The 22,359-nt window shown below is 39.9% G+C and overlaps 1 protein-coding gene across 2 annotated transcripts in view; it reads left to right on the top strand.

The window, feature by feature from the left end:
• Positions 1 to 11,258, top strand: part of MCEE (methylmalonyl-CoA epimerase) — a 19,325-nt gene extending 8,067 nt beyond the window's left edge. The window contains exons 2-3 of one of the 2 annotated variants that reach the window (XM_025199443.1): positions 1,481 to 1,818; positions 9,346 to 11,258. In XM_025199443.1, coding sequence (XP_025055228.1) covers positions 1,481 to 1,818; positions 9,346 to 9,498 — 491 coding nt within the window. In that variant the 3' untranslated portion in view covers positions 9,499 to 11,258. The remainder of the gene's footprint in view (positions 1 to 1,480; positions 1,819 to 9,345) is intronic. The other variant, XM_006020024.3, reaches the window with a different exon arrangement.
• Positions 11,259 to 22,359: the final 11,101 nt, after the last annotated feature.

Here is a 22,359-nt window from a genome sequence, read left to right as displayed (position 1 = left end):
CTACCTTCAAAACATTTCACAGACATTAACTTCTGATCTTGAAACAGACTCATGAAATTAATTATTACTCCATATATGGATGTGGAAACTGACAGAAGCAGGAGGACTCCCCAAGATTTAAGAGGGAATGAATCGGGGAGAAGGAATGACACTTGAGAGTTCTTGGCTCCCCTTCTTGTGTTTGAACTACTAGATGATGTTGGGCCTTCACTTAGCCCCTGATATGTTACATTTAAGACACGATTTAACAGGTTAATTGCACCCTAAATACTAACCTGCGCACATGTGCAAGTCAATTTAAGGTGTGATAATACAGTAAACAAGTCACAAAATTATTTGACACATAATATGGACTAACTTTGGCTCACTTGTATCATACCTTAAATTTAATGTGTGGCCACCTGTGCGCTAAACCAGCTGGGTGGCACACTTTGTTTAATAGCTCCTGGTGCATGGGGAGCCTGGCATCAGTCTATGACAACCTGATCCTGAGGTCACTGTTTGCTGGGACCTGTCCAGCTGGGCAGCACATGTGGTTATATAGCTCCCAGTGCACAGGGGCACATCCAGATGCCAGGTTCCCCATGTACCAGGAGCTATAAAAGCCACGTGTGCCACTCAGCTCAGCAGCGCATGGGTTTTTCTCATCCCCAGTGCATGGGAAGCCTGGGAATGGGCTTCAACAGCATGATCCTGAGTTTCCTGTGCCGCCACCCCTCCCCCCCACCCCACCCCACCCGGCCCCAGGTGGGATTTTTGACACAAGCAAGTAAGGCACAACTGGGATCTGATCGTTGATCCTGAAATTGTGTGTTCTTTGCACATGTGGCATGGCAGGAGGCCCAATTATTGGCATTGCTGATTAGATCCCATCATGTCTTCAAGTGAGTATCTTTCAGGGGTTAACTATCTCCTTATGCTAGGAGAGGGGGTGAGTAGTTACTTTCTACTGGGACTTGAATTTTAAGAATAGATATATTAGTTCTTCATAATGTTCAGGAGTTTTACAGCCACACTTATGTTTCTGTCTGTCTGTCTTAATGGTAAGATTCTGAAACAGTGTATAGACCAGTAGTGCGTAGCTGGCCTTTACACACTATAAACTTGTACATATAATTGGGAAAAATCTCATTTTGATACTTGGCTCAACTGAAGCTTAAAATGAACTTTTTTTTTTTCTATTAGCCGTATTTGAAAGGGACAGAGCTGCACATTCATGCTGTAAACTCTTCAGTTAATACCTCTGGATTAATTTAATAGTTTCTGAAAGAATAATAGCTGTTGAACTGATAGGAGGGAGCCATTTCTTTCCTAGTGTTATCTTGCTACCTTTATCTTTAGCATACTGGTGAAATGAGTATGCTAAGTGTAATGACATAGGGTTTATGTAGGCTTCATTAAAGGGGGAAAGGACATACATTGATTTTATGTAACTTTGTTCTCCTTAAAAGGATTATAGCAATACTATTCAATTTTACAGGTCTTCTTGCCGGGTTGCAAGCTACTTCTTTCTCAATCAGAACTTCAGCAACAATTTCCTCAACTGAAAAAGTTCCACATTCTTTGTGGAAACTTGGCCGTCTCAATCATGTAGCAATTGCAGTCCCTGATTTAGAAAAGGCCCGATCTTTGTACAAAGATGTGCTAGGAGCCCAGGTGAGTGAGACAGTTCCTCTTCCTGAACATGGTGTCTACACTGTTTTTGTGGAACTGGGAAATACGAAGCTGGAACTGCTGCACCCTCTTGGAGAGAGAAGTCCAATTGCAGGCTTTCTGCAGAAAAACAAAGCTGGAGGAATGCATCATGTCTGCATTGAGGTATTCTAGTTGCACATTATTTTTTTTAAATACTTTGTTAAAAAGCTGCATATTTTTTCATCTATTTGACCCAAATAAAGGAAAAACATGATGCTTGCTTGTTGTTTTTGTGGGGATTTCTGTTGAATGAGGGGGGGAAAGTTAATTTGTAGCTTGAAATTTATAGTTCACTTTGACTTTGTCAGGATTCAAGCCTTTTAAGAAAATATACCCAGTTCAAATAATTGATTTCCAGTGTCATGCCTGCAAGATACAAAAGAAATGCATGGAATGTAGATCTTCAAGAGGAGGCTAGATAGTCATCTGCCTGGGGTCATCTGACCTCGGTCCTCTTTCCTGGCAGGGGGCGGACACGATGATCCATTGTGGTCCCTTCTGACTCTAGAATCTATGAATGTCTTGGGAAAAGGTCACTTTGCAAGTTACAAGTCCATCTTTTTTTCCTCCTTTGCAAGTGAGTCTTGATATATGCAGAATAAAACTGCTGATAAAGTGGTGTCTTGTGGTTTTTTAAACACACCACAGCTGTGACTATTGAAGAACAGTATCAAAGTTTTAAAGTTGTCACTATATATTGCATCCATATACTGTATTTTCTTGCATACAATATGCACCTTCCCTTCCCTGCTCCCCAATCAACTCCCTTGTAGAGTAAGCAGAGAAGCTGATTTTTTTACACCAGAGACGAAAGCACCCAGCTTTGATTCCTGTCCTACAGTGCAGCAGCTGTGGTGTTATTATTCAGGCAGCTGTGGAAGTCCAGTTGATGTAATGGCTCGCTGTTAAAACCTGTAGAATAAAGAACAACCATCTCTCCTTTTTAATAGTCTTCCTTTAAAAGGAGATGGTTGTTCCACTACTTAAGTCAACCTTTCTTAGGACAACTTCATTGTCTGTCAGCTGCTCCTGGCCTCTTCTATTATTTCATAATCCTGGAGACTGTTTAGTTCTCTTCAAAATTGGAAAAGAAAAATCTGAACCACTTGTGGGCCAGTCTTCAGCAGAATCTAGGTTTTGGCTTTACTTAAGTTGTAAAGGGAGAGTGAGTGAGCTGAAGATTAGGCTCTGTCACTGCTTTATGCAGCCGTAACTCTGAAAAAGTCTTGTTTGTGAAAGGCAGAATGAAGCGAAAGGTACATATTGTATTTGGGGGCATATAATATGCAGGAAAATATGGAGTATGTATATATAATGAATTCCTCATGGTTTATAGGTTCTTGTCTTGCAGATGCATGCTTGCTTAACCTTGCGCGTGCAAGCAGTCCTACTGAACTTTTTAATGGGATTACTGATGGAACTAAAGTTCAAGTTAAGTGTTCTGTCAGATTGTGGCTATGAACAATCATGTAGTCAGCTACATAATTGCACAGAAAAATATAAAAAACTGTATATATGCAGCATAGCCAAGTCTTCCCCTACACTAAGTCCTAATATTGTCACAGTAGATATTGGGTGAAAAAAACCAGCCTAACTGCCCTGTGAAACGCATGCGGAACAACTGGTATCTCAAATCTACTAACTCATATTTCCCATTCAGAACTTTTAACAGCCAATTTTATAAGTGGGTGTTAACTTTTTTCCCATAAGGTTAGACTGAATCTGAGTAACTGTTAGTTGGTCTTAACTCTTTTTTTTCCACCTAAGACTTATATTTGACTTCCTGTAGAGAATTAATTGCATTAACACCTACTATTGTACCTGAAACCCAGAGAGAGTTCCCTGATTCTATGAGCCTTCTGTTGTGGTAAACTGATATTTTACCTGCTAATTAGGACAGAAAATACATTGCCATATAGACTTGCTCATTACATAGCATCAAAACTTTTGGCTATATTCTCTGTGGCACAAGAAACAAAATCTTTATGGCAGTGAATTGCTGTCAACAAGGAACATTGAGAAATAAAATTGAGTGCTTAGATGGAAGTGCTCCAGTTTTCTGTTGCTATGGAAGTTTGTCATTGAATGACTGTAGAATCAATGCAAGTGAAACTTATAACAGAAATCTTTTAATTGATTTGGATCTCCTTGCATACATACGCGTTGAAAGATTGTTGTAGCTTTTTGCTATATATGAACATAATTCACTTAACTAAAGCTCCCACATTTAACTTGTCCTTTACCTTAATGTTCAGCTGCTACTCCAATACTAAGATGGCTTGGCAAAACTGAGGAGGAAATATTGCTCGTAGTTATACTTGTATAGGCCTTTCATAAAAGGAGGTCACAAAACATTTTACAGCCAAAAGCAATATTGTGAGGTCTTTCTGTTTTATAAAGCAGTACAGTGAATTAAAAATATATTCAGTTGAGCTATTCAAGATTAGACAGTCACCCAGTGGTATGGGAAAGCATAAAAGCCATGAGTGGTGACACTGTCACATGCTTTACCCACTACATGTCCTGCTTCCAAGTATGAATATTTATATGTAATATGAATAATAAATGTAATGTAATATAATTGCAGTCTGTTTTCACAATTCATATAAGCATGGTAATTCTGGGCTGTATTTATTTTGCATACAAGCCTTGCTAACACATTAAACAGGATAACTAATTAATTGCATAACTCCATCCTGATGATAAGATGGAATCAACATGCCTGAGTAGAGAAGGGGAGTGATTTGCTTCTGAATAGCAATCTATGATTATGACAAATATTAGGTTTAAGCCTGCTGAATTTTAAGAGGAGATAATTTGGCATCATCTTATGCATGGCGGGGGAGGGGGGAAAGGCAAAATTAAACAGTACATAAAAAGACATGCTTTCATTAGCTGTTCTTTTTTTTCCACTTATTTCATTGACTGCATCTCTTTAATAAGGTTTGTTGGTTTTTTTACCTGTTCACAAACTGATTGGCCAATTCCTTTTTAGAAAAATGAAGATTTTTTTTTCTCAGAGAGCTGGTCCTTCTATTTTACAAACAGTAGGGTCAGGGAGGTGAGGAAAAAGGCTCTTAAGCCCCAATCCCTTACTTGTAGATGTGCTTTATCTTTACCACAGACATTTTTCAGGATGGAGGGAGGTCAGAAGTGGGGTTGTACTCGGATCTGTGCTGGGCCCTATTTTATTTAACAGTTTCCTCAAGGACCTGGAGGTGGGGGTGCACAGTGACATCTAGTTTTCAGGCAATAGCAAATTATTTTGGGTAGTCAAGTCCCAAGCTGACAGAGAGGAGTTGCAGAAAGATCTCTGTAGCAGGACACTAAGGTGCCTGCTACTGCGAGAGCCAGGAAGGCTCGTCAGGTGCCGGTTGCCAAGGCAACAAAAGGGGGCTAATGCGTTACACCTGCCTAGCCAGCTGAAAGAAGGGGCAGGGCCTGGCCTATATAAACCACAGGCAGGAGGCCAGGCGGGGGGTTCCCTACCACCAGCAAAGGCAGAAGGAGCTCCCTGCCAGAAAGAAAAGAAAAGCCGAGCCGGGATGCCAGAGCAGCATTGGTCACCACCAGGTGACAGAGAACCCTGGTAGGCCTGAGCACAGTTTGACTGGAGGCTTATGTTTGCTTTGTAGCCCAGGGGCTTGTGTCTGTGTTGCTGTTTGTTTATCACCGGTGGTTTGGGTGAGGCTATAAGGGGATGGAGGAGGCCTCATAGGGGACTCACGGTAGAGTGAGGACCCCAGCCCCAGTGAGGGCATGGAGTTCAGGGGTACAGACCCTAGCTCCAGAGAAGAGCCCGGTGAGGGGCGGCAACGTTGCGGAGGGATGAGCCTGGTGAGGGGTGGCAATGTTGCGGAGGGACGAGCCTGGTGAGAGGGCGGCACTACAGAGAAGGCCCCAGTGGGGGCGCGGAGAGCCGCAGGAGAGGGGCAGCAGTACAGAGAAGGCCCACAAGGCTTGGAGATACAGAACACCCGGAGCAGGAGAACTGCGGCCAAGTGGAGGAGAGGTAGCCTCCCTATAAAAACACAGATATTATCAAAGTCGTGGCAGGCGAGAACAGGAGTGTGCAAGTCTGAAGCTTGGCACAGTAGAGGAGGCGACGGGCTAGCACAGTGACCCTGTTACAATCTCACTTAAGCTAAATGAGTGAGTTTAAAAAAAAAAAAAAATGGCAGATGAACTTTAGTGTCAACAAGTTCAAGGTAATGCACCTAGGGAAAAATAACCTCCTACATACACAGTGCTGGGTTCTGAACTAGCTGTTACACTTGGGAAAGAAACCTTGGAATCATTGTAGAATGTAGATTGTTCCCTGAAAACATCAGCTCAGTGTGTGTGAGCAATCAACCCCCCCCCCCCCCCAAATAAAATGTTGGGCATCATTAAGAATGACATTGAAAACAAAATAGAGAACATCACCGCACCACTGTACAAAACCATGGTGCACCCATATCTTGACTGCTGCATGCAGCTCTGGTTCCATCTCAAAAATGACATAGGAGAACTCGAAAAGGTACAGAGAAGGGTGACCCAAATGATCAAGGCCCCAGAGCAGTTGCCAAACCAGGACAGACTAAAAAGGGCTAGGACCCTTTAGTTTGGAAGGGGGAAGGGATATGATAGATGTTTAAAAATGATGAAGGGTGTGGACCGAGCAAATTGTTCCAAGTCCCAGAATACTAGAACTAGGGGGCACCTATTGAAGTTAGTTGGTGACAGATTTATGGGACTTTACAGTGGATTATAAAATGGAGAGGCTGCTATCCTTTTAAAAACGCTGTTTTAGTTATCCAACAATTTTGATCAAATTAATATATTTCCAGTTTCTATAAAATTGGATATCTACTGCATTTTCTCACAAACCTTTTTCCCCTCAAAACCAGTTACTGGAAACTACTGTGCATGTCATATATGAGAAAAACAGTGAGGCAGAAATTGCTTTTACTGGGCAAAAGTGAAAGTAAAATCTGCATGCAGCTCTCAAGAGTAGAACAATGAGCAGGCCCAGCTCCCTAGTTCCTGCTACTCTGTTACTTTCCACAAGGAAAGATCTTTTTTTTTTTTTCTTTTTTTTTTCCTTTCTTTCCCCCCACCCCCTTCATTCAGCCTTTCAAAAACAAGGTGCATATTTTTATTCCAGGGCATGTTGTATGCAAGTAAATATGGTACTTGCAATTATTCAAGAAGTTAAAAGGAAGTTGAATTAATTCTCTGTAAATGGTCACTAAGCTGAATTGCTATGCAGAGCTAATAGCAAAACGTGAAAGACTATAGCAATTTAGCAAGTAGGGGGTTGGGAAGGTATATGTGATAAGACTTGGAGGGAAAAAACCTTCAAATAATAGAAATAGTGACACTGTTTGGTTACAGGTACAACGAGAAGGAACACGTAGACATTTTTAAAATGCTTACATCTACTTTTAGAATATATCTGTATTTAGAAGCAAGGAAAGTTGCTTGGAGAAACATTTGTTAGCAGCATTGACACATTTTGTATAGAATCTGATTTGGCGGGAGACCTGTGACCTTTCCTACTGCAGAAGCAACTAAAGAAAGTTGTTAAAAGGCATGTCATGCTGTTAACTCCTAAAATTAAAAACAGTGGGGCTCTCTCTCATCCCATGTTGGAAAGTACTAAGTTAGAAAAATATATTAGCAAGCCCAATAGCTCAATAGAGCAGAGATCTACAAGAACTCAATACTAATTTATACCACGTGAAGGAGGTGAGGTTTTTGGCTGCCAAGCTTTTGCTGCATGAACTCAGGAGACTCTCCCTATTCAAAAATGTTTTAATTTTGGGGGGTTTGTTTAGTGACAAGACCAATAAGAAAGGTTTTATGGGTTATAGGAAACCTTGGATTCCCAGCTCTAGGCAAATGCCAGCCAACAGCCTTGTTCATACTAGAATACATGATCCACTATTATACCCAAGTCAAAACTAGTGCTGTGTAGTAAGCCAATTTTCCATTTTATGGGAGACTCGAATTTAAAAGAATATTATTTTATACAGTAGGACAAACTTAAAACTTTGAAAATAAAAAAAATATTTGGGTTCAGTTGTTCAGTTTCAGTGTAATTATGACTCTTTAAAACTTCTGAAAATATGCTGATATAAAAGCAATGAATACTTTGAAAAAGTCAGGCTGACCTGAAAAAAGTCAAGAAAAAAACATCATTCTGAATTATGGAAATGATCAACCCCCCCATAAGTGTGTCAAAATTGATAGCTTTTGCTAAATACATCTACTTCTAACAAAAGTTAGCTTTTTTTTTTTTGTATAGCAAAGATAAAATATTTCTGATCAGCTCTAGCTATGATATTTTAACACCTGTTATGGAAAGCAGTTTGAACACCTGGTGGAACAGAAGGGAAATCTGTTCTTCACACATGCACACACTTATTTTTCTTTATGTAGATACCCCCACAAATGCTCTAGAGTTCAGTTCCGTTATTGTCCCTGTGGATGTAGTAATTCATTCCAGCTGAGCCCAGACAGAGTTTGCCTTCTGGCTGATTTAGTTGGCCATCTCTGCAGGGAGCAGAGGCAGCTGTGGTGGGTTCTCTGCTCTGGGAATTAACCTGGAGGGGACTACAGTGCATTACAGCATGCATTACACACAGTATCTTATTTTAGGGAATGCTTTACTGTCACATGTTTAAAAGAAGGAGCTTGGTAACAATGTGGGTATGACTATGGCAACTTCAGGATTTCTAAAAACTCTATTGAATAGAAATATGACTTAATTGAAGTCTACTCCTGTAATCAGAAGACATGCTTCCCTCCCTCCCCCTCCCAATTTGCAGGCTTACTCAATCCTCTGTGGCCTGGCACCTCTTCAAAAATAGCAGCTCCGTTATTTCTGTCCTTACTGTGTGTTTTGAGTGCTAATTTTATTTTTGTATGCACGCAAGGCTCAGTTTGTCAGTATATCAAAAATAAAGCCATTTTACACAACTTCATGCTAGGTCTGTGTTAATTACTGTTCTTTTTTTCTTTTGGGTTGCCCTGAAATAGTGTGTGATGCTGCTGTTATAATTTAAATACATTTGTCCAATAGGAAAAATGGGTCACAGTCTGGTGTGTATTGTCAGCCAGTATTCCTGGTAATTCTCAAGGTGCCTTTTAGGAGACCAGTTTATACCAAACCTTACTCTAACCCAAGGGAAGGATGCATCTAAGCCTAGTGGCACTCCCTCACTGGCGTTTAATGAGTCTGGAGTCTGTCTTCAATTAGGCAAGTTTGTTTGTTTGTTGGGGTTTTTTTTGTTAATAATACTGCAAAGCAATATGATATGCTTGTTAGTAGTAATGCAAGGGCTTCTTGCGGGTGGTTTAAATTATATATGAATTCTACATGATATAATAACTATAAAATCAATGTATTTGCTGCTCATAAAGTAAATCTCCTTTAACAAACATAATTGTTGAATATAGAAGAGTCACAAGCCTTTGACTATTTATATTTTTGTAAGATTCAATGTAGCTGCATAATTCTAAAAATAAATAAATGTTACACTGAAATGTGCTGCTTTAACACCACTGTACCCAAGATAGTCTGAAAAATGTACTCCAAAATTCAAATTATGTACACTTTTTTTTTCTTTTTTTTTTTTTTTTTTTTTTTTTTTTTTTTTTAATAAGGGGGATGATATAACAGCAGCAGTGGCAGAACTGAAGAAAAGAAAGATCCGAATATTGAGTGAAGAGCCCAAAATAGGTGCACATGGCAAACCAGTGATTTTTCTTCACCCTAAAGATTGCCATGGAGTACTTGTGGAACTCGAACAAGCATGAGCTGTGTTACTAATAGCTGAAACTATGAATTAATTGCAAGCCTCATTAGATGGTGTCAGGAATTGTAATATGCCTTTCAATGATAAGTCACTGTACTGAATCTTTTTTTCTTGTTGATTAGGCATCTCAGCTCTTGACTATTGAAACATAGCATTGGGTATAGGAGGAGCCTAAAGCACTGGTAACCTTCATCATTTGGGGCTATAATTTGTTGTTTTTCTGGTACAGATCTTAAGAAATAATATTAACATTTTGCTCAAATTCCCCTAGACCTGGGCTGACCATATGGACATCCGGGACATAATACCGGACACTGCCTCCCCGCCCTTCTCGGCACGCTCACAAATTGGTAGAGGCAGGGCTGTGTGCTGGGAAGGCAGCAGTGCCTGCCTGACAACCTGCAAGGCCCTCTACACCACTCTGACTCCTGGTCAGACTGTGCCTTGTACGCCTGCATTTCCAGGATGCCCATTGTAATTTCCAACAGCCAGCAGGGACCAGCCTCAGAAATCTAGGACTGTCCCAGCTAAAATGGGACATGTGGTCACCCTACTTAGACTATGAATCTATATAGCAACTCATGAGCTGGGTTGCATATATTAGATATAATGAATTATTTTCTGTTGCATCACAGTTTGTAGCATAATCTTACCTCTGTTGCCACAGAAACTGGGTTTATAGGTCGTTCCACGTAAGTTTTCTCTCTCTTTCAGTGAGGACCCACTTCTCAATTACAATATATTTCTTAAGGGAATATCTGAGCTAGGTCAACAAGGGAACACCCCATTTTTTTGCTTTTGCTGCCACAAGAGCTATCTGAGCTTCACATCGATTGGTTTATTCAAAAAAACCTTGCATTATTGCTTGGGTTTCTGAGATTGCTAAGCAACTCTTATCTAGCATAACAATTAGTGCCAAGAAAACATTCTGTGTATGTCACAATGTTGTGGCTTTACATATACTATGTATGTGAAAAATCAAGATTCCTTGATTTGTTTGAAATGCACGCTGGATTACAGAAATTAAAACTTCAGTTTTGTCAGCTGGTGTACACAGTTAACCTGTGCTGTTTTCTTTTCTTTTCTTCTTAAGTGACCTCCTATGCCTACACTAAAAATTGACTAATCAGAAAATATGGGGCATATATGCAAAAGACTAGTGAGTAATATTTTCACATACTATATATTACAGAGTTTGTTTGTTTTTTTGTTTTTCTTCTTGAAGGCATTTATGGAAACAGTGCTTATGATTTACAAAAAGGCAGCATATTAACAGGTCAGTTAATGAAAAACTTTTGTATGGATTTTTAGATTATAAAAAAAATATAAAACAAATACCTTGGGCCCTAATCCTGGAAACAGTTATGCATGTCAACTTTCCATGTTACTCATTTCCCTGAAATCAGCAGGACTGATATGAATATATTTTTGTTGGATTGGAGTTAGTAGATTAAATTGTTTCTTTCAATCTCCCAAAGATCCCATTTGATTTTGATGAAGATATCCACTGCCTGTGTAAACAAAGTGAGCAACAGTTAGCCAACCTCTATTTAAATTTTTTTGGTATCACTACCATAATCTATAAAAGTTGCAGATGGTGGTGTTCATCCTTTTACATGTAACCAAATAAAAACTTTATATAAATCCTTTAAAAAACAGATTACTTGTTTGTGTTTGTTGCTTGTTTATTTTACACAGAATAAAACATTTCTGAATTTCATTCTTTCACTGAGTTCTGCATATGCTGCTTGAGCTGTTTCATCCTTCTATGAAGACTTTTTTTTTTTTTAATCCAGTTTAATCTATGCTGTTCCCAGCAAGGGTGCAGCGATTTAAAAAAATATAAATAAATAAATAAATAAAAATTGGGGGCCGATATCGATGTACAGTTAGTTATTGACCAGCCATATCGACTGATACTGATCCGATTGCTGATATGCAGCCCAGGCAGCTTGGAGAGAAATGTCCAGTCGGTAAATCTGTTGGGAGGAAGGGACATGGGACGGAAGCGGTGGCTCATCCAGGGGACGCGGTGGGAGGGGCCGCTGTAGCTGCTATGCACACCGCCAGGGAAGTAGGGGGGGGCAGTGTGCGCCCTGGATCTGTGTGGGGTGAGGGTGGGCTGCTGCTGCATGCTTGGGGTTGAGGACTGCACCAGGCTCTTCATAGTGACTGTGTTGGAGCCAGACTGGGCAGGGTGGGGGGGAGGGGGGCTGCAGCAAATTTTGGAGTGGCTATAGTTCCCCCCCACCCCATAGCCCACCTCCCAGTGCCGCTGCCACCTGCCCTGCCCTGCCTTCACCCAGCCTGAGGGCAGCCACTGGGGAAAAGCTCAGCACAGTCCCTGGCCCCAAGCACAGCAGCAGCCCTCCCTCACCCTGCACACAGATCTGGGGGATACATGCCCCCTATGCCTCCCTGGAAGTGCATGCAGAGGCTGGAGCCACCCCCAACAAACCCCTGGTTCCATCCTGGACTCTACCCCAGCCCCACTCCCTCCCTCACCATGGGGGGGGCCTCTATCTGCCCCCCCCCACGCCCCTTCCCCACCACAGACTTATCAGCAAGATGCTGCTCTCAAAGCTGCTAGGCTGCATTCCTGGCCGTGTGCATGCTATGACTGTACACATGCATGTGGCATTTATTGGTGACATTATCAGTCACATCCAGCCAAAAAAAAGCCAATTACTGATAATGTAAATTTTCCTTTGATCAGCACCAATACAATATGGACTGATGTATCAGTGCACCTCTAGTTCCCAGGTGTATAGATGTTAAATTGTTGTGCTGCATTTCCTGTTCATTACAGTAAAAACAAGAAATGTATTATGGTTACCTGGGATTTAATAGGGGTTTGAGGTTGGCTTCTATATCGGTCTTCTGAAGCAAGAAACATGATAAAGTTAGAAAGCCAGTTCTTTACAAGTTACAAGTGATAATTTTGTCCTTGGAGCTCCATTCCTACGTGAAAACTAATGTTTACTTCATGGAAAAAACATTGAGTCTCGTGCAGGATTATTATACTTAGTTACTTAAGCTGTTTTTAGAACAGTTTGAGGCATATGAAGTCTAAATTTGGAGATGATAAACCCTCTGAAAGGTAGGAACTAAGGTTTGGGGTTTTTTCCTGATATGTGATTCTAGAACACCTCCACTCCTGTTAGTATTTTGGGTAAAGCTACTTTTGTTTTCAGATCAGTTCATTTGAGAAGAGGGAGGCTTCTTTTCTTTGAGATTAGGTTTAAGCATAAAAATGGCAGGATTAGAAGCTGTGTTGGTTACAAGTCAAGATTATCGATTGGTTGTCTTTGAACCTGTGACCATTGATTTGGGCTAGTGCTATAAAAATTGGAGGAAAATTTGTTACTAGGTTAAAGTTCTCTTGTTCCACCTCAAGAACTTTGGCTGGTTCATATGTCTTCGGTTGACTGAGGACTTCAGGGTAAAAGCCTGTTTCTTGCTTATTGGCTTGAGTTGGTGGTAAGTGAGTATAGTCTGGAGTTGATGCAGGTTTTGAGTGAATAGGATGTTTTCCTTCACATGCTGTCTGCCACACCACCACTGTTTGGTAACACATTCCCTATGTACTAATGGAAGACAACTTGCTATTCTTGCAACTGATTACCAGCAAGTTCTTCTCTAATTATCTTTGCTGAGGTTGTCCAAGATGTATTTGACTAATGTATTTGTCTTTCAGTAGCTCCCTGTTTCTGGATTGTGGGTAAAAACTTAGCATACCTATATCCTTTGTAGAAGGGACTCCATCTTAGTCTGAAGCTATGTCCTTTGTAAATCCAACCTTTCCTCCATCTCCAATATAACTGGTAATTTTTTAAATATCAACCAGTTTCACTATCTCCAAAAGACTTTCCATACCCTGTTACTTCTAGGTTTAAACCGAGTGTCCGTACCTGCTTCAAGTTTCCGCACCTCTCATTTCATGCTTAGCACCTGACAAGATCAGGGCCTGGGACTGGGGATTATAATCTGGATATGCTCTACAGGGTGAATTTGCACTTTTTCCATCAACCTTTCAGAAGTCACCTCAGGCAAGAGTCAGTTTAGCAAAGTTGTTGTTGAAATCTAAGATTAAGCCTTTAAAGCAATATGCAATTTAAACAGTCAGATTTTAACTAAAGAGGGGGCTTGGACCTACACAACCAGTCTTCAAAGTCTGTGGATAAGTCATGCCTGTTTCATACCCATTTCTAACTAAACCCAGGGGAAAAACAGTTCCTTTGCCTCTCTTCCCTCAAAGGGCTGCAATCCACTTACCTTTCCAGAATATAACAAGAGGACAGTTGTCCTCTAAGTCAACGGTTGCTCATGTGTTGTTTCATGTATTGTGGGTTGTAATGTTTTATTTTAAGACACTCCAATCATTTTTGTGAGGGTGGCATAAATAGTAGAATGAACGTGTTAACAAATAAATAAGTTCTAACCTGATCGTGTTGCAGCTTTATTGAGAGCACCACAGTTTCCCAAAGCTAGTAGAGGTAAAGGCTGAGCTGAAGCATGCAAGATATAGAGAAGGGTCAGGCCAGAGAGAAACTGGGAGTAGGAGGTTGTGGGCCTCCTTGCAAGGAAGAAATCTCTCTTGCAGAGAGAGATGGATGGCTGGAGAGGTGATGGTGGCTAACAGGGAATTCATGTATATTTGGGGTTTTTTTCTTTTGTTCTTCCTCCAAATTGGACTCATCCAGTTGTATTATGTGCAGGCCCAGAATTGGCCAGCTTTCCTTGTATCTCCCTTTGGGGAGGTGTGATGCTAATGTGAATATTCAAATCAATTTCATTGTTGTCACCTGACAATTAATATATTATTGGTTTGTAGTAAGTTGTACTGATTTACTTCTGTGTTTTTATGCTAACTAAAGGGGTGCGAGACACTTTTGTTTAATGGCACCCTTAATTAACAACACATTCAGTTGTAATATTTTATAGGTCACTTTTGAGACAGTAAAACTGAATTGTGATTTAAGTTATAAATCTGACTGGTTCAACCTGAATAATTTATCACTCAAGTGTCTAATAATGTCATATGTATGGAACATGCTGCATCCTACAGTTTGGACTTTTCCTCATTAAAGCCTGATCTTTTTAAATTTATAGTAACTTTTACTTTCATTGAAATAAAATCTTGGGCTGTGTATATGAGGGTAGCAAAATAATAAGGCATTTTTATAAATATATGTAAATCATTGAAAGATTTAGTGTCAAAATTTATTTTTCTAAACAATCTCTAGAAATATCTTTTTGCAACAAATTGTAAAAGGCATTAAGTGGCTAAGGCAGATAAGGTTCTTTGAGTGAATCTGATATCTTTTATTAGACCAACTAAATAGTTGAAGAACAATTTTTAAGCAAGCTTTTGGGTTCAAAAACCCTTCATCAGGCTAAGGAAGTTTCAGCAGTTGGTGTGTGCTCTTCCTGGATGCAATGAAAAGTAAAGAAGCCAGAGGCTGGGCTGGTATGCCTACAAGACAGGTAGTCAGTGAAAATGTAGATTGAGGAGTCAATGGGTGAGAGAGAGGCAGGGGTGAGGAGAGAAGGGGGATGAATAGGTTGGCATACTGTGGGGCCATTTTGGTGCCCATAGCTTTTCCCATCTTTTGGAGAAGTGTTGGTTTTTAAAAGTGAAATTGTTGTGTGTGAGGATGAAGTGTATAAAGTCAGTAATATCTTTGGGTCTGTATTCTGAGTTGTAATCTTGTTCCTGTAGATATGTAAGGCAGGCTTGGATGCCATCCTGGGGTGGGATGTTGGTATATATGTTGGTAATGTCCATGGTGGCTTAAGAGGGTGTTGCTGGGAAGGTGGTCTATGTTTTTAAGTTCCCGTAGAAAGTCTGTAGCGTCTTGGACAAAACTTGCTCTGTGGGTGACGAGCGGTTTTAGGATTGATTCAACGAAACCTGATATTTCCTCAGTTAGGGTCCCATGGTTGGAGATGATAGGTTTGCCAGGGTTCCCTTGTTTGTGGAGTTTAGGGAGCATGTAAAAAGTCCCCAGATTAAGTAGTGGGGGGATCAAGGTCTGTAGTTTTTCTTGTAGTCCTGTTGGAAATGATTTGATAGTATTGTTGAGTTTCTTGGTGAAAAGGGAAGTAGGATCTTCTCTTGTAGTTCTTTGTAGTAGGTGGTGTCAGAGAGTTGTCTGTTGGCTTCCTTTATGTAGTCTTCACGGTTTAGGATGACTATGGCTCCTCCTTTATCTGCTGGTTTTATTACTGTTTGGTGGTCAGATCTTAAAGATTCTATGGCCTTTTTCCCTGGTAGAGAGAGGTTGCTATAGTGGCGTATGTTGCTGATTATTTCATTGTTCATTCTTTCCCTGAAGCAGTCAATGTAACGGTCAAGGTTAGGGTTTCGTCCACTGTGAGGTGTCCAATCTGAAGTTTTTTTGGGTTTTTTGGGGTTGATCTTTTCCTGTGTGTTGTCAGAGTATGAGTAGTTGTTGGGAGTGGATTCAGTTTGGTCATGGAAATATTCCTTGAGGCGGAGGTGTCGGAAGGATTCTTCTAGTTCTCCACATTGAAGTATTTTATTAGGTATTTTTCTGGGCAGAAATTTAGGCCTTTAGAAAAGACAGATTTTTCAGTTTTGGTAAGCGTGTGTGTGAAGAGAGTGATGATATCTGAGAGTTGGTTGCTGTTTTTAGTTTCATCAAGTCTGAGGTTGAACTGTTAAGTGACTAATATTCCAATATACAACTGATACTTAAGATATTGACTTGATTCCTAAAACATAATGATTGCTGCTCTCTGACAAGCTATATGTTCTTTTTTCAGAAAGTACCATATAAATTGATGATAATTTGATTTCTACAAAGTAAGGAACAATCTGACATAAAATCTGATATAAAAAAAATTACAACAAAAGGTAGAAGTGCTCTGAAATACTTGAACAAAATAACTTTTTAATTATCTATTGCTTTGCTTGTTCACTTTCAAGTATAACTCTGAGACTTGAGACTGTTCCCAAGGTAAAGGACCTACTGACTTAAAATGGGTCTCATCCTGTTCCTATTTCTTTTAGTAATAATCCAAGCCCATCCCCTTAAACTAAAGGTATTTTCTAAAAGAATTTGTCTAGCTGTCACAAGTCTCTTGCTTATATTGGGGTGGTTCTACTTTCACTGTCATGCAAATGAGAAGTAACATTAATGGAATTGATGGAATTCCAGTAGTCTAAGCATGATGCAAGAGAGAAGAATTGGGTCCTTTGTTCTTGATCTCTGCTGTGTGGGATGCTACTGATCTCTCAACTCCTATCTCACCTGGCAGTTTTGATTCTGTATGCCTCTCTCCCAACTGATGCTTCACTGGTCCTCCTTTCATTTGCAGTCTTCAGTGGTCTGTCTTTTCTCCACTTTTCTCACCTTTACATTATGTCTCTTTGACCTCATCATTGTGCTATTTTTAGATATTCAAGGAGCATGCAACGTGATGTCAATGACATCCCAAGAGTGTTGCTCTGGGCTGTTTCTAGTTGAACTAGAAGTGCATCTGAGTTTCACAGTTTACATGTTCCCTTTCAAAAGGTACAGTTAGAACCTCTCTCTGCTTCTATCCCATCCTAAAGTGGAAATTTGAACTCAGCTTTCATTTATGCTTTGTGAATCAATTTTCTTTTAAAAGAAAATGAAGTCAGGACATTGTACACCCATCAGTATAAAATCTGTATTTGTTTACCTATTTACAAAAGGTGCTGAGTACTTTTTAAGGAGCTTTATGGGATAAGAGGAGTGGGCTGGGTTTTTGTTTTGATATAGTTTTGAGAGCATGCAGGTAGAAAAGAGGAATACTGCTTATTTCCCAAGCACAAGTAAGCTCTCTGCTTTCTGTTCTCAAACCCCAAGGATGTTTAACACTGTCTACAGCAGATGAGCTGACTTATTTTAAACTCCACCAATGTTACTTCGTCAGCCAAAGGGCTTGCTGCTAAATGATGCAAAATATTTTCGTCTGACTTCCTCTACATAAGTCCTCAATCCTTTCCAACCTGAAGAATAAAGGAGCAGACCACAAAGCTGAATCCATTTCTGCCTAACAGTATAAAGCTGAATCTGGAAGTGAATTTAACTACAAACAAGAGCTGGAAAACTTGGGCTGCCACATTTGTGTGAGAGAACAGTGTTTTTCTAATGTAAGACTTTTACAGATTTTCTGATATGTGTTTCTCTGGTGTGGGAGGCTGCAGAGGCTATGTTTTAAGCAAAAAGAGTTTTTTGTTACACTTGCATAGAGGCATCAGCGGAATAATGACATGTACAAAGCACCAAATGCCTAGCTGGCAGCTCGGAAATTCTGAGTGTACACTCATGCTATTGGGGTCAGAGAAAGAGTTGTTATATAAATAGATTTTTCTACTGAAAAAGTTGTCATCTTCTATATGTACCTAGTGCCTTAACTAAAGAAAGAGGCTGCAGACATGTAAAATGACACCATTTGAAAATGGGACTTAATACTTGGGTTCAGCTGATGCATGCTCCAGTGTAACTGTTTTGTCTCTTTGCTCCATATTGGCATAAGTGGAGCTAAAGCACTGGAACCTTAAATCTAAATGAAGGACGATTAGTGCTATAGCAGTGTAGATACACATATTCAGTTATAGGAGTGGGCAGATGAAACATTGCATTGATTCAGCTTGGACTGTGATAAGCTAGTGTCTTTGCCCAAACCCAAAGAATAAAACATCTGCCTGTTAAAACCCAACCTTACAGTTTTGAAAGTCTGCCAAAAACATTGTGCAAGCAATGTCATTCCATATTTGTACACTTAAGTTCAGAACACTTCCTTGCAAACCTGAGGAGATGGAATCCCTGCTCAAGATCTCACTATCTGAATTCAATTGCTTTTGCTATTAAATTAGATAAGTGTATTGAGTTTTCATCATAAACGTTGATATGTTATTTAGGTAGATAACATTCTGTAATGACATCTTGGTGGCTAGTGCCAACAGTGTATTTCTTAATACAGGAGCAGAGCTGGGAAGCTGGGAAGCCATGATGGAGTTACCGTATTTGGAAGGATTCCTTTTGTTTGGTCAGCAGCTGTTCTCTGTTCATTTGCCTAAACAAAATGTGCTGCTGATGGGGTTTAGATTGTCCTTTACTGATCCTGACTGGATATTTTACCCTCTGGAACACAGAGGATGCCTGTGAGGGCAGTCACAGGTCTTTCACAGGTAGAAAGAAAACAAATGGGCTAAGTGTAATTGGGATCTTGATTTGTCAGTGACAAGTGTGTCACATATGATGAAGAGCAAAAGGGATAATTAATTTAAAAATCGTCTCAAACTTTCTCGGCACACACTTGATTATTTTTCCACTGTGGTAGTCATGCAAACTAAAAGATTAAAAAAGTTTAATCCCGGGGTGTCAAACTCATGTTGGGCCTCAGACTGTGGGGCTCCTCCTGAGCTAGTGGTGGTGGGAGTCTGGGGGCAATTGTGGTGGGTATGGCAGCAGTAGCAGGGCCAAGCAGCAACAGGGCAAGCAAAAGCTGTTATCTGCACATCCCTCACTAGACCCCCTGCCACTGATGCCCATGTCCATCCAGGCCCAGGGGCCTTGAAATTTGCAGCAGGCCATGCCCCCTAGCTCTACCCCCACTTTCTAGTAGCCTACCAAGAGCCCAGTGGCCCAGATAAAGCAGCACTACAGGCCATATGTTTGATATCTCTGGTTTAATGCACAGAAGAAATATTCCAAAATGGTGAGCAAGACTGCTAATTGAGATACAAGATGACACTACATACAAAGAAATTAACCTTAGAAGTCGTAAATAGGAGCATAGAGAGTCATTGGTTATAAGATTGTTGGTTCCCATTTATTTTCATGGAAAGCTAGGATACATATTAATTGGACTTTATATTAAAATTTCATTACAATACAGAGGTCTTTGCTCTTCTACAATTCTACATTTTCTCAAAGACATTTTCAAACATGCTTAAACACTCACAAGAATGGAATTTATTCTAACGGAGAGGGAACGTTTTCTGCCTCTTGGGATGTGGTGCTTCTTAAAGAGTAGCCGAATGATGCTGCCTCCCGAGTTGAAAATTATTAATGTGCAGGACATTGCAGATAATTTACCAGAAATACAAGATTTGACACATTCATGAATGAATGGGTGTGATATTTTTTAAACATTTCAGCATACACATGCATCCTTTCGTGGGGAAAAATGGCCTAAGGAATTGCTACTGTAACAATATTTTTTAAAATGATTTTGAACAGATTTGTTTCACAAACAAAAATAATATTTACAAATTGCTAAAATGAGCCTATGTAAAATGGAGTTTAATAAGCTGTGTTGACTTATTTTTATCAGTTTGTGGTGCTTTTTAAAAAACATAAATATAACTGCTATGTTTACCATTTAAAAAATGATGTCAGTCATCAAATCTTGATTGTGTTCTCAGATCCACAAGAGAGGGGGAGGGAGAACAGACTGTCTCTGTGGATCTACTGTCTTCACCAAAGAAGAAAATGTATTTCTGTTTTACTAGGATTTGCTGTGGAAGGGGTTCCAGGGTGCTGGAGGATGAGAAGTAAATGGTTTATTAAATTATATTCAAGTTAATATGCACCCTTTTATCTTCCAACTCTGGTATGTAATTTTTGTGATATAATGTAACGAGCATTTGGACAAGTCAATAGTTTTAGTCTGAGACAGGGAAGAATACTAAGAGATCACATGGATTCAGCCCCTTTGGAGTAAAGCAGTCTTTAAGAAAGGACAGTCAAGCTACAACACAACATGCAGGAACTTCAAGGATGGTCTGCTTGTACTTCCTCCCATGAAAATGTGATTGGCAGGTTTCATGTACCATGTTGGAGGTACTTTGCTTTCTATACACTTGGGTTATATTTATAAAATATAATCAGCTTTGTGGGCTCAATCTATCCAGTTTATATAATGTGATACAGTTATGAAGTGCACTTTTTTCCCTCTGAATATAAAACAGCAGAGCGGAAGACAAGCTACTTTGTGTGCAAGTGCATACATGTGGCCACAGGTACATATTGCTTATTAGTGTATATATATAGATATGGAGACATTGAATATATAACCAAAATACCATTAAATAATCAAGGTAAAGGATACTGGATAGATGAGATGCAGTGGAGGCCAACTAACTGTACTTAAAATGTCCACTGAATAGTTGGTAGATTGTAACAGGAAGTTTTGCAAACAAAACAAGCCATGTATTTATAATGAGCCTTTTATGCATACTTGGGATTCAGCTGTTGTGCCCGTTGAATAGTATGGCTGCACCAGTGCAATCCACAAGCAAATCTGAGTTGGAAGCATTAATTACTACACTTCATGCTAGTATTGACCTGATGGGAATGCAATTTAACTGTGTTAAAGTGGCTTTCCACTCTTGGTACCATGACACATTTCTGCTCACTGTTCCACTAGAATGGAAGGAGTAGCTATATATGTCTAACTTTCATGCACTCAATCTCCCAAATATAGTACATCAGTTATATAGAGGAAGCTGGCTGAAGATATTTATATACAAAAAAAAATCATAATTGCAATTAGTGCAATTAGAAAGATCCAATAGTTTCTAACAGCTGTTGCTCCCAGGAAACTACCATTGTGAGCCTTTAACTATGATGTGTAGCATTATCTTAACTTCTTGCATGGAGATCTAATATCCTGTCCTCAGCAGGGGATGGATTTTCTGATTTGATCTTCCATCTTGTATTATTTCTCTGCATGGTAGATTCAGATTTCTTGTGCTGAGCTATAATCATGGCTGTATCCTGAGCCTTAATGTACAAGCTCTCTTTTTTGCTAGGTTCAGCTTTGCTTATTTGTAGTAACCCAAGCAAGAGTGGAGCTTAAGGTCTACTCTCATAAAAAATACAATCCAGCTAGCATCCAGCAAAGTGTTACAAAGAACATGTTGATATAAAGATTGTGCAGAATATAGTATTCTGTGATACAAACACTAGTGTTATTATTTATTAGATGAGAGGAATAAAATGTTATGAGGGGTGATGTCCTGAAAAGTAAGCCTGTTCCAGTACATTGAAAACAGCATTTTCCGCTTGGTAGCTTGCTTGAGGACAAGGGAAATCCAAGTGAGTTGCCTCCCAACTGTCCAAAAGCTGGAAGCAGGACTGTGTTCTGCTGGTGGGATGGAATGAACAGAACATCTATAAATTGGTGACTGATTAATTTACCATATTTTCTCATATACCACATGAACCTTTCCCCAAAGTTGGGGTGCATGTATTAAGCAGGAAAACAGATTTTTCTGCCCAGGATAGAAGCAACCCGGCTTTTGATTTCTGCTCCACGCAGCAGCACTTCTGGCATTGCTATTCAGTCAGCTAAAGTAGTCAATTCACTTAATGACTCCTGTTCACCACTCCATAAGTCTTTAATAACCTCTTCTTTTTAATGGTCTTGCTGTTCTACTAACCAGGCTAATCTTTCCTAACAATTATGCTGTCCGATGGCTGCTCCTGGTCTTTCTCTTCCTATTGCACAGCCCTAGAGCCTCCATTCTTTTCAAAATCATAGCTTGACCCATGGAAGCCAGTCTTCAATAGCAGTTAGGGTCTCAGCTTTAGGTAAGCAACAAAGGGAGGGTGAATTAGCTGAAGATTAGGCTCCATCCCTGCTCTATGCAGCCATAACTCTGGAAAAAATCTTTTTTTCCTTAATTCTGCTTTTCAAAAACAAGGTATATATTATTATATTCTGGAATGTGTTTGTATGAGAGAAAATACAATACATGTGTTTTGTGGAGGGCACTCCATACGGTCTCAACCTTTGGGGGGAATTGCAGGGCAGGGCTGGCAGGAGTTAGCAGGCATTTTGTAGAAGAAATGAGGAC

Source organism: Alligator sinensis, unplaced genomic scaffold (assembly GCF_000455745.1).
Source record: "Alligator sinensis unplaced genomic scaffold, ASM45574v1 scaffold458_1, whole genome shotgun sequence".
Lineage (NCBI taxonomy): Eukaryota > Metazoa > Chordata > Crocodylia > Alligatoridae > Alligator > Alligator sinensis.
The sequence above is the reverse complement of the archived record's forward strand: the minus strand, read 5'-3'. Positions and strand labels throughout refer to the sequence as shown.